This window comes from Oncorhynchus gorbuscha, linkage group LG23 (genome assembly GCF_021184085.1).
Source record: "Oncorhynchus gorbuscha isolate QuinsamMale2020 ecotype Even-year linkage group LG23, OgorEven_v1.0, whole genome shotgun sequence".
In the NCBI taxonomy this organism is placed as follows: Eukaryota; Metazoa; Chordata; class Actinopteri; order Salmoniformes; family Salmonidae; genus Oncorhynchus; species Oncorhynchus gorbuscha.
The window spans coordinates 16,158,448-16,171,252 of NC_060195.1; the positions used below are offsets into that span (position 1 = coordinate 16,158,448).

Genomic DNA, 12,805 nt, shown 5'->3' on the forward strand with positions numbered 1-12,805 from the left:
AAACTAATGTTTCTAGTCAAAAGACAGTTTTCGGTTGCAAATCCCCTTAAAGGGATCAGCATAATATGAACCACCATTTTAGAAAACATTTAAGGAGTTTGTACACTGAAAATGCTTGTTGTGAGGTAGAAAACTGAGATGGGAATCTGTGTCGGTCACAAGGCTACTACATAAAGGCCCTGGATCTCAGATGTTCCATAGCTAGGCTGGCCTTTTGCGCTCAACTCAGGATAACTCGCTGTACTGTACAGAGCCAAGCCATTCATCAAACAACGGTTCCAGACTGGAGAAACAGCATCTGTTCTCTCCCATCCACATCAAAAAATAAAAATGGCCTCTACACATAAAAAAAATCATAATTTAACCAACACCTGATCTATTTGATGACTACGTGTCTACCATTTGGTTTTGAAGTATTGAAACCAAACCATTTGATTTGAATGATAAGTATTTTTATAATCAACATGAAAAGGTAAGAAGCGCTCATCGTTTCAAATAGTCTATGTATTGAGCAGCATATAACACTAAATAGCCGGACGAGTAGCCTATAAAAGAAACAAATTAATTATTTAGGCTATATTAGTAGTTTAATTCAATTATTTGGCTGGCAGGAACATTCAGCGCTCAGCTTTTAAACTATTTTGTTGTATTAAATCATGATAGTCTATAAATTGCGCATGTAGGCTGTGACTTATTTAGAATTAAATCAAAATGAAACTGCTTTTGACTTCACTTTTAGGAACAAGTTTGGCCAGACTCTCTTGTGGCTTCAGCCTCATGCGGTGGTTCCTGGAGAGCAGGTCAGCAGTGGAGAATACCCTCTCCCTGCTTGTAAAGCCACTGGGGATGCTAAACACCCTTTGGGCCACTCTTGCCAGACCGGGCAGGGATGCGAGGTTGTCTTTCCATAAGGTGATAACGTCTTCGTCTGCTTTACTTCTCATGGCCTCCGCGTCGGACGCCGCCTCCTCCGCGTCGGACGCCGCTGCCTCTTAGTCCATCATTTGTGTCCTCAAGACCAGTTATTTTGAAGGCCTTGACCATATTGCTTGCGCTGTCAGTCACCACTTGTATCAGCTGTCGCTGCACGTTCTAGTTCCTCAGGCCACTTTGACATTTCTGCTAAATGGCCTCTGCTGTGTGGTGTCCTTGTATGTGCTTGTAGCTCAGCAACACCATGTGGCCTTTATATTTTCCGTCAGTTAAACAAGTGACAAGCCCCCCACCCCAGGAAACTGTGCCCCTCCTTCTTTTAGTCCAAATGTCAGTTGACACAACGAAACCATCACCTAGTTGCAATTGGTCTCTCGGCTTGGCTTTGATTTGGAGGGAGTGGGGAATGAGGGTGTCTCTGACCATACTATAGCAAGGCGGTTTGTAGCCTGGTTGAGTTGCACATACAATGTACCGGATCCCTTCCCATTATCCTTTAGTTAGGGGCTCAAAGTCCAAGTAAACCATTTTGAAGCCTCCAATTTGCGCTATCTTTACGTCTTTAAAAGTAATATTGGAATGTGTCTTTCTCCTGCAAAGTAAATTGCTGCTGCGTCTCCTTCTCTGTAAATACTAATTATGACTGACCCCAATTAGTCGACTGGTCGTTTGTTTGGTCCATCAAGTTATTTTTTGTTGAGCAGCATCAAATATATATATATTTTTTATGACTCATGACACCTGTCTCATTTAACTAGTCCATTGCGGAGGACGAGACTAGTCCATTGCGGAGGACGAGACTAGTCCATTGGGGAGGACGAGACTAGTCCATTGCGGAGGACGAGACTAGTCCATTGCGGAGGACGAGACTAGTCCATTGCGGAGGACGAGACTAGTCCATTGCGGAGGACGAGACTAGTCCATTGCGGAGGACGAGACTAGTCCATTGCGGAGGACGAGACTAGTCCATTGCGGAGGACGAGACTAGTCCATTGCGGAGGACGAGACTAGTCCATTGCGGAGGACGAGACTAGTCCATTGCGGAGGACGAGACTAGTCCATTGCGGAGGACGAGACTAGTCCATTGCGGAGGACGAGACTAGTCCATTGCGGAGGACGAGACTAGTCCATTGCGGAGGACGAGACTAGTCCATTGCGGAGGACGAGACTAGTCCATTGCGGAGGACGAGACTAGTCCATTGCGGAGGACGAGACTAGTCCATTGCGGAGGAGACTAGACTAGTCCATTGCGGAGGAGAGACTAGTCCATTGCGGAGGACGAGACTAGTCCATTGCGGAGGACGAGACTAGTCCATTGCGGAGGACGAGACTAGTCCATTGCGGAGGACGAGACTAGTCCATTGCGGAGGACGAGACTAGTCCATTGCGGAGGACGAGACTAGTCCATTGCGGAGGACGAGACTAGTCCATTGCGGAGGACGAGACTAGTCCATTGCGGAGGACGAGACTAGTCCATTGCGGAGGACGAGACTAGTCCATTGCGGAGGACGAGACTAGTCCATTGCGGAGGACGAGACTAGTCCATTGCGGAGGACGAGACTAGTCCATTGCGGAGGACGAGACTAGTCCATTGCGGAGGACGAGACTAGTCCATTGCGGAGGACGAGACTAGTCCATTGCGGAGGACGAGACTAGTCCATTGCGGAGGACGAGACTAGTCCATTGCGGAGGACGAGACTAGTCCATTGCGGAGGACGAGACTAGTCCATTGCGGAGGACGAGACTAGTCCATTGCGGAGGACGAGACTAGTCCATTGCGGAGGACGAGACTAGTCCATTGCGGAGGACGAGACTAGTCCATTGCGGAGGACGAGACTAGTCCATTGCGGAGGACGAGACTAGTCCATTGCGGAGGACGAGACTAGTCCATTGCGGAGGACGAGACTAGTCCATTGCGGAGGACGAGACTAGTCCATTGCCAGACTAGTCCATTGCGGAGGACGAGACTAGTCCATTGCGGAGGACGAGACTAGTCCATTGCGGAGGACGAGACTAGTCCATTGCGGAGGACGAGACTAGTCCATTGCGGAGGACGAGACTAGTCCATTGCGGAGGACGAGACTAGTCCATTGCGGAGGACGAGAGACCAGTCCATTGCCATTGCGGAGGACGAGACTAGTCCATTGCGGAGGACGAGACTAGTCCATTGCGGAGGACGAGACTAGTCCATTGCGGAGGACGAGACTAGTCCATTGCGGAGGACGAGACTAGTCCACTGCGGAGGACGAGACTAGTCCACTGCGGAGGACGAGACTAATATGCACAATGCACATCTCTCTCAGAATGTGTGCTCTCTCGTCAATGTGTTCACATGAATTGTTAAATAACTTAATTGTGTGAATTGTTTGCAGTTGATTGTTAGTGTCTATCAACTCCCCATTACATATATCACCGGCAGTACATTTACCATGAATTCTTATTTCTCATCAACAATGTCTATGGTAATTTTTGTTAATGCATTCATATTTATTATTATTCCAGTCTCTTACTGTTCCTGGAACAATGTTTTTGTATAATGTTTCTTTAGGTAGGCCTAAAGATTTTTAGGTAAAGTGTAACTATCAAAACGGAAATCTCCTTGGAAGAACTAAAATGTCAGGCCTATTGGTCCAAAATCAATGATAGCCTATTGTATAGATAGTTGAATGAAAATGATCAGATTTTTGGTCTATAAATGCTTTGCTACAATGACAGTTAGCTAACTAGAAAGCATTCCTTTCTGTTAGCATGTGCATGTAGTACACCACCATGCTTTTGTGATATGTGTCTTTTCAGATTCCACAATGATTCTTTATTTGTGGACACTCCCTCTCTTGGTCCTCCTCTTTGTAAGTCACCTTGATTTTGCACCGCTGTGTTTTATCAACTTCTTGATGAAGTGTTTAGCAAACTCCATGACAGTAGCTAAAGCAAGGGGCTAAAGCAGCACACAAGTAGCCTGCAAATGCATGCTGGGCTGGGAATGCCCTCCGCTAGTGAAGTGAGCGCTACCCGAGAAAAATTTGAGCGTCTAGAAGGCTAACCCTCCAGCCTTGGGGAAACTTGCCCCGAGCTCCAGTCAAATTGGGCACTCTTTTACATTCTGCTCACATTCTCTGGAGTGGTGTCGCTTCTCCCCCAACTCTAGCAAACACCGCTGATTAAACTAATTGCATTCTAAACTGAAGGTTGTGATTATTGGAGTTAGGTATGTTTGGTATTTTATTAGGATCCCCATTAGCTGTTGCAAAAACAGCAGCTACTTTTCTTGGGGTCCACACAAAACATGAAACATTTAGCTGGAGGGAAAGTGCGACACCAATCAGACCCCTGAGCACTGGAGCTGTCCATCCTTGATCTAAAGCAACTCCCAGCACAGTGAATGCATACATTTTAAGTAGTGATGCACCGATATGACCTTTTTGACCGATCTGATATTTTCCTTGCCAAAAAAACCAATACCGATAACGATATAAACATTTTTAGTGGCCTTTACGCATTCTAGTACAGTTAAATAGTTTACACACATGCATGGACTCCAAGAGGCGTCACTACAGTCCCTGGTTCGAAACCAGCTCTAACCACTAGGCTACCTGCCGCCCCAGTACCAGTAAAACATAATCATAACCTATTTCTTTCACTTGCTGTTTCGTAAATTTTTTAAGTTGTTTCATTCTCAACCAGGATTTCTCATACTATGTAATGCTGTTTGGGTCTTTGCGTGTCAAATAACACTTTGACATGTCAAATAACACTTTGACATGTCAAATAAGCTTGTTGACCAATCACGACCTGATAATGACTGTTCTTCCCCAAAAACATAGCAAACCGACATCTGTTTCAGTAGCTATAGTTAGCTAGCTAACTATATAGCTAGGTGTGATTTGAAATTACCCTAATTTATAAGACCGTTATTTGATTGATGGTCGGACCCATCGATGTGAAGCTAGCACAATAAGGATTAGCCACAATAATGGACTTTGCGGTTAGCCGTCAAAATAAAACTATAGCATAATTCTACTATTTGTATTCATTTGCAATGTCAACTATTTTCAGGTCTCTCCAGACATGTTCGATCAGGTTTTAGTCTGGCCTCTGGCTGTGCCACTCAAGGACATTCAGAGACTTGTCCCGAAGCCACTGTCTTGGCTGTGTGCTTAGATCGCTGTCCTGTTGGAAGGTGAATCTTCACCCCAGTATGTGGTCCTGAGCACGCTGGAGCAGGTACTGTGCTCCGTTCATCTTTCCTTCGATCTTGACTCGTCTCCTAATCCCTGCTGCTGAAAATCATCCCCACAGCTTGATGTTTCCTCCATGGCATTCAGGCCAAATCTTGTTTCTCATGGTCAGTCATTTAAGTGCCTTTTGGCAAACTCCAAGCAGGCTGTCATGTGCCTTTTTACCGAGATGTGGCTTCCATTTGGCCACAAAGGCCTGATTGGTGGAGGGTTACAAAGATGGTTGTCCCTTTAGAAAGTTCTCCCATCTCCACAGAGGAACTCTGCAGAGTGACCATGAGGTTCTTTGTCACCACCCTGACCAAGGCCCTTGCTCAATGTGCCACAGGTGGACTCCAAGTTGTAGAGACATCTCAAGGATGATCCATGGAAACAGGAGGCACCTGAGCTCAATTTCGAGGCTCATAGCAAAGGGTCTAAATATTAAATAAGTTACCTGTTTTTTTAATAAAAAAATAAAAAATTGGCAAAAAATGTTTTCGCATTGTTGTTATGGGGTAGTAGATTGAACATTTTATTTAATCCACTTTAGAATAAGGCTGTAACGTAACAAAATGTGTGAAGGTCAAAGGGTCTGAATACTTTGCGAATGCAGTGTATCTGAAGTGTTGGCTTGACGGAGTCTTCCTCAATGCCCAGACCGTGTCCTTAATAAGGCCTCTGTGCCAGTGTGAACGTGTCAAGCAGTTGGAGGGAAGGACTTGGCATCAGACCTGAAGAGACACGTCAGTGTGTACAGAATGTCTAGGTCAACAAGTAGAAAAACTAACACAGGCCTGAGGCCTACATATAAGACAGGGACTCCTTCAGAAATGACAGTGAGGTTTTGTTTTCCCTGTCCCTGCCTGTTCCCGTAGTTCATGCTAGCCCAACATCGGTCCCGTAGTTCATGCCAGCCCTTACAGCCGTCCCGTAGTTCATGCCAGCCCTTACAGCCGTCCCGTAGTTCATGCCAGCCCTTACAGCCGTCCCGTAGTTCATGCCAGCCCTTACAGCCGTCCCGTAGTTCATGCCAGCCCTTACAGCCGTCCCGTAGTTCATGCCAGCCCTTACAGCCGTCCCGTAGTTCATGCCAGCCCTGCCAGCCCAGCCCTTACAGCCGTCCCGTAGTTCATGCCAGCCCTTACAGCCGTCCCGTAGTTCATGCCAGCCCTTACAGCCGTCCCGTAGTTCATGCCAGCCCTTACAGCCGTCCCGTAGTTCATGCCAGCCCTTACAGCCGTCCCTTAGTTCATGCCAGCCCTTACAGCCGTCCCGTAGTTCATGCCAGCCCTTACAGCCGTCCCGTAGTTCATGCCAGCCCTTACAGCCGTCCCGTAGTTCATGCCAGCCCTTACAGCCGTCCCGTAGTTCATGCCAGCCCTTGCTAGCGAGGTCCCGTAGTTTGACCTATAAAAAGTCAGTCCATTTAATAGGTCTAGAGCAGGATACCGATTTATTGGAGGACCAAAAAAGCCGATCCCGATTAATCGGATGATTTTATATATATATATATATTTGTAATAATGACAATTACAGCAATACTGAATGAACAATGAACACTTTTTATTTTCTTAATATAATACATACATAAAATCAATTTAATCTCAAATAAATAAGGAAACCTGTAAAAGTGCCATGTAAAAAGGCTAACGTTTCAGTTCCTTGCTCAAAACATGAGAACACATGAAATCTGGTGGTTCCTTTTAACATGAGTCTTCAATATTCCCAGATAAGTTTTAGGTTGTAGTTATTATAGGAATTATGGTGCGTTGACTATTTCTCTCTATACCATTTGTATTTCATTTACCTTTGACTATTGGATGTTCTTATAGGCACTTTAGTATTGCCAGCCTAATCTCAGTAGTTGATAGGCTTGAAGTCATAAACATCGCTTTGCTTCAAGAGTTGCTAAGAGCTGCTGGCAAACACAGTAAAGTGCTGTTCGAATGAATGCTTACGAGCCTGCTGCTGTCTACAACCGCTCTATCAAATATGAAATCATTAGCTTAATTATAATAAACACAAACGAGCCTTAGGTCATTAATATGGTTAAATCTGGAAATTATCATTTCGAGACAACTTTTATTATTTTGGTGAAATACTTACCATATTTAATCGAACGGATGGCAACCCTAAGTCTAAATATTGCTGTTACATTGCACAATATTCAATGTTATGCAATAATTATGTAAAGATCTGGGAAATTAATTACGGTCTTTGGGAAGAAATGGTCTTCACACAGTTCGCAATGAGCCAGGCGGCCCAAACGGCTGCATATACCCTGACTCTGCTTGCACAGAACGCAAGAGAAGTGACAATTTCCCTAGTTAATATTACCTGCTAACAGGAATTTCTTTAAACTAAATGTGCACGTTTAAAAAATATATATACATACATACATACATACATACGTACGTGTAGGTGAGTAAGACGTTTAAACGTGTTAACCCTCGCAAGGCTGCAGGCCCAGACGGCATCCCCAGCCGCGCCCTCAGAGCATGCGCAGACCAGCTGGCCGGTGTGTTTACGGGCATATTCAATCAATCCCTATACCAGTCTGCTGTTCCCACATGCTTCAAGAGGGCCACCATTGTTCCTGTTCCCAAGAAAGCTAAGGTAACTGAGCTAAACGACTACCGCCCCGTAGCACTCACTTCCGTCATCATGAAGTGCTTTGAGAGACTAGTCATATCACCTCCACCCTACCTGACACCCTAGACCCACTGCTTACCACCCAAATAGGTCCACAGAATGCAATCTCAACCACACTGCACACTGCCCTAACCCACCTGGACAAAAGGAATACCTATGTGAGAATGCTGTTCATCGACTACAGCTCGGCATTCAACACCATAGTACCCTCCAAGCTCGTCATCAAGCTCGAGACCCTGGGCCTCAACCCCGCCCTGTGCAACTGGGTACTGGACTTCCTGACGGGCCGCCCCCAGGTGGTGAGGGTAGGCAACAACATCTCCTCCCCGCTGATCCTCAACACGGGGGCCCCACAAGGGTGCGTTCTGAGCCCTCTCCTGTACTCCCTGTTCACCCACGACTGCGTGGCCATGCACGCCTCCAACTCAATCATCAAGTTTGCGGACGACACAACAGTGGTAGGCTTGATTACCAACAACGACGAGACGGCCTACAGGGAGGAGGTGAGGGCCCTCTGAGTGTGGTGTCAGGAAAATAACCTCACACTCAACGTCAACAAAACTAAGGAGATGATTGTGGACTTCAGGAAACAGCAGAGGGAACACCCCCCTATCCACATTGATGGAACAGTAGTGGAGAGGGTAGCTAGTTTTAAGTTCCTCGGCATACACATCACAGACAAACTGAATTGGTCCACTCACACTGACAGCGTCGTGAAGAAGGCGCAGCAGCGCCTATTCAACCTCAGGAGGCTGAAGAAATTCGGCTTGTCACCAAAAGCACTCACAAACTTCTACAGATGCACAATCGAGAGCATCCTGGCGGGCTTGTATCACCGCCTGGTACGGCAACTGCTCCGCCCTCAACCGTAAGGCTCTCCAGAGGGTAGTGAGGACTACACAACGCATCACCGGGGGCAAACTACCTGCCCTCCAGGACACCTACACCACCCGTTGTTACAGGAAGGCCATAAAGATCATCAAGGACATCAACCACCCGAACCACTGCCTGTTCACCCCGCTATCATCCAGAAGGCGAGGTCAGTACAGGTGCATCAAAGCTGGGACCGAGAGACAGAAGCTGTTTTTCAATCTCAAGGCCATCAGACTGTTAAACAGCCACCACTAACATTGAGTGGCTGCTGCCAACACACTGTCATTGACACTGACTCAACTCCAGCCATTTTAATAATGGGAATTGATGGGAAATGATGTAAATATATCACTAGCCACTTTAAACAATGCTACCTTATATAATGTTACTTACCCTACATTATTCATCTCATATGCATATGTATATACTGTACTCTACATCATCGACTGCATCCTTATGTAATACATGTATCACTTGCCACTAACTATGCCACTTTGTTTACATACTCATCTCATATGTATATACTGTACTCGATACCATCTACTGTATGCTGCTCTGTACCATCACTCATTCATATATCCTTATGTACATATTCCTTATCCCCTTACACTGTGTATAAGACAGTAGTTTTGGAATTGTTAGTTAGATTACTTGTTGGTTATCACTGCATTGTCGGAACTAGAAGCACAAGCATTTCGCTACACTCGCATTAACATCTGCTAACCATGTGTATGTGACAAATAAAATTTGATTTGATGATTTGATTTGACATGCATACAGTGGGGGGGGAAGTATTGTCAGCCACCAATTGTGCAAGTTCTCCCACTTAAAAATATGAGAGGCCTGTAATTTTCATCATAGGTACACTTCAACTATGACAGACAAAATGAGGGAAAATAAATCCAGAAAATCACATTATAGGATTATTAATTAATTTATTTGCAAATTATGGTGGAAAATAAGTATTTGGTCACCTACAAACAGGCAAGATTTCTGGCTCTCACAGACCTCTGTCTTCCAATCGTTACCTGTATTAATGGCACCTGTTTGAACTTATAAAAGACACCTGTCCACAACTTCAAACAGTTACACTCCAAACTCCACTGTGGCCAAGACCAAAGAGCTGTCAAAGGACACCAGAAACAAAATTGAAGACTGAATCTGCAATAGGTAATCAGCTTGGTTTGAAGAAATCAACTGTGGGAGCAATTATTAGGAAATGGAAGACATACAAGACCACTGATAATCTCCTTCGATCTGGGACTCCACGGAAGATCTCACCCCGTGGGGTCAAAATGATCAAAAAATCCCAGAACCACACAGGAGGACCTAGTGAATGACCTGCAGAGAGCTGGGACCAAGGTAACAAAGCCTACCATCAGTTCCACACTACGCCGCCAGGGACTCAAATCCTGCAGTGCCAGACGTGTCCCCCTGCTTAAGCCAGTACATGTCCAGGCCCATCTGAAGTTTGCTAGAGAGCATTTGGATGATCAAGAAGAAGATTGGGAGAATGTCATATGGTCAGATGAAACCAAAATATAACTTTTTGGTAAAAACTCAACTCGTCGTGTTTGGAAGACAAAGAATGCTGAGTTGCATCCAAAGAACACCATACCTACTGTGAAGCATGGGGGTGGAAACATCATGCTTTGGGGCTGCAAAGGGACCAGGATGACTGATCCGTGTAAAGGAAAGAATGAATGGGGCCATTTATCGTGAGATTTTGAGTGAAAACCTCCTTCCATCAGCAAGGGCATTGAAGATGAAACCTGGCTGGGTCTTTCAGCATGACAATGATCCCAAACACACCGCCGGGCAACGAAGGAGTGGCTTCGGAAGAAGCATTTCAAGGTCCTGGAGTGGCCTAGCCAGTCTCCAGATCTCAACCCCATAGAAAATCTTTGGAGGGAGTTGAAAGTCCGCATTGCCCAGCAACAGCCCCAAAACATCACTGCTCTAGAGGAGATCTGCATGGAGGAATGGGCCAAAATACCAGCAACAGTGTGTGAAAACCTTGTGAAGACTTAAAGAAAATGTTTGACCTCTGTCATTGCCAACAAAGGGTATATAACAAAGTATTGAGAAACGTTTGTTATTGAACAAATACTTATTTTCCACCCAAATTTGCAAATAAATTCATTAAAAATCCTACAATGTTATTTTTCTGGATTTTTTTCCTTCTCATTTTGTCTCATAGTTGAAGTGTACCTATGATGAAAATTACAGGCCTCATCTTTTAAGTGGGAGAACTTCCACAATTGGTGGCTGACTAAATACTTTTTTTCCCCACTGTACTTGTTTTGATTTTAAGAAATTTGTTTATGGTTAGGTACATTTGTGCAACGATTGTGCTTTTTTCGCGAATGCGCTTTTGTTAAAACATCACCCGTTTTGGTGAAGTTGAAGTAGGCTGTGATTCAATGATAAATTAACAGGCACTGCATGGATTATATGCAACGCAGGACAAGCTAGTTAACTGCACATGGTTGATGATATTAATAGGTTAACTAGGGGTTTTGTTAAGATGAATTGTTTTTTATAAGATAAGTTTAATGCTAGCTAGCAACTTACCTTGGCTCTGCAGCCACAAGGTCCTTTTGATGCTGCACTCGCGTAACAGGTGGTCAGCCTGCTACGCAGTCTCCTCGTCGATTGCAATGTAATCGGCCATGCCGATTTAATCGGTCGACCTCTAGCTTGGTGGGCCAAAATTTTATCTGTGGTTGGTCGCGTAATAGACATGACCTTTTCCTGGTCAGGTCACGCTTTCAGGAAGAACTTGAATCTTGGCTAAAAGTCTTCTGCATGCTTGGTTTCGGTTGGCACCTAACCGAATGAGTGTGCTCGTATACAACCGTTAAAAGACCTTCGCTTGAAAAACCTGAAAAGGCTGCAATAGTCCTGTTTGTCCATCTCGAGATGCCGTAGCCAGTATACACTTCCTCAAAATAGTCAGAATTAATGTAAGAACTCAGGAAATCGTTTATGCCAAGGCAGTCTTACTTGCTCAATTTTACATCTAACAAGTGAACAGATGTGCATGAAAATGATTTAGTCTCTCGTTGAATGACAACAAACGCTTAATTGAAGAATCCCTACTGTTGACCAATTTCCGAAGAAGGGCGTATACTTTGGCTACCGAAGTCAGCTTGCCTTGAGATGTTTTGTGTACAAAAATAACAAGTAGAAAAAAACCTTGCTGAAGACTAAAACGTCACAATGTGGTCATAATATGTGGTCATAAATATATCCAGGTATGCAAATAAGTCTGGGTTTGCGGAGGACACCAGACAACCTGAAGAGCTGTGCTTGTTTACATTAGACTCCAGTCTTAGGTCTTTAACTCTGTTCATCAACAGCTATGGATACAGATTTTTAAGCAATATAATATTAGACATTTTTGGGGTCTGCTGCAGATCAAGATGCAACCTCAAAAGTGAGTTGTCCCTGTCTGCTGTTATGTGCTTTATATGTTGTGCTTTGCTTCCACTTCTCCTTACCCCAGGTGGAGTCATTTATCTTGGACCAGGAGGACTTGGAGAACCCAATCATGAAGACTGCCTCTGAGTTGCTTTTGTCCAGCGCCACAGACGGGGTGGACCTCCGCACCGTCGACCCAGAGACACAGGCCCGCCTCGAGGCCCTGCTAGAGGCTGCAGGTACGACCTCTAAACCATGACCCCCTGACCTAGACGCAGAGACCTAGGCCCGCCTCAAGGCCCTGCTAGAGGCTGGAAGTACGACTCTGGGCCCTAAACATGGCTCAGGTTTATCAGAACCCAACTGTGCCCAATCTCACTGTTCAGCCCTGTCCCAAAGTCAATTCAAACTTACTTCACCTTTAAGATTAAGGCCTAGTACCCCATCCAAACCAATTCCATCTAACCCTACTTGACATAAAAGGACCCCACCAGCAACCCCATTCCACCCTACCAGATCCCAGCTCGCCCCCTCTAGTACTTCCCACAAACCTGACACCTTGCCTTGCGAACTGTCACAGTTCTGTTTGATCCATTGAAGTAAACGTGTGGTTATCTGCATCTAACACAGCATAGCTGTCACCCACCATCCGACCACGTTAGATCACTGATTACTTCAGGGGAAGGAGGAAGGCAGGAGGTGTT

At 45.2% G+C, this 12,805-nt stretch overlaps 1 protein-coding gene across 1 annotated transcript in view; it reads left to right on the forward strand.

Annotated features, from left to right (window-relative positions):
- Positions 1–12,805, forward strand: part of LOC124011238 (ankyrin repeat and KH domain-containing protein 1-like) — a 63,618-nt gene that overhangs the window by 4,816 nt on the left and 45,997 nt on the right. The window contains 1 exon segment of the mRNA XM_046324396.1: positions 12,187–12,340. Within this exon segment, the coding sequence (XP_046180352.1) occupies positions 12,187–12,340 (154 nt within the window).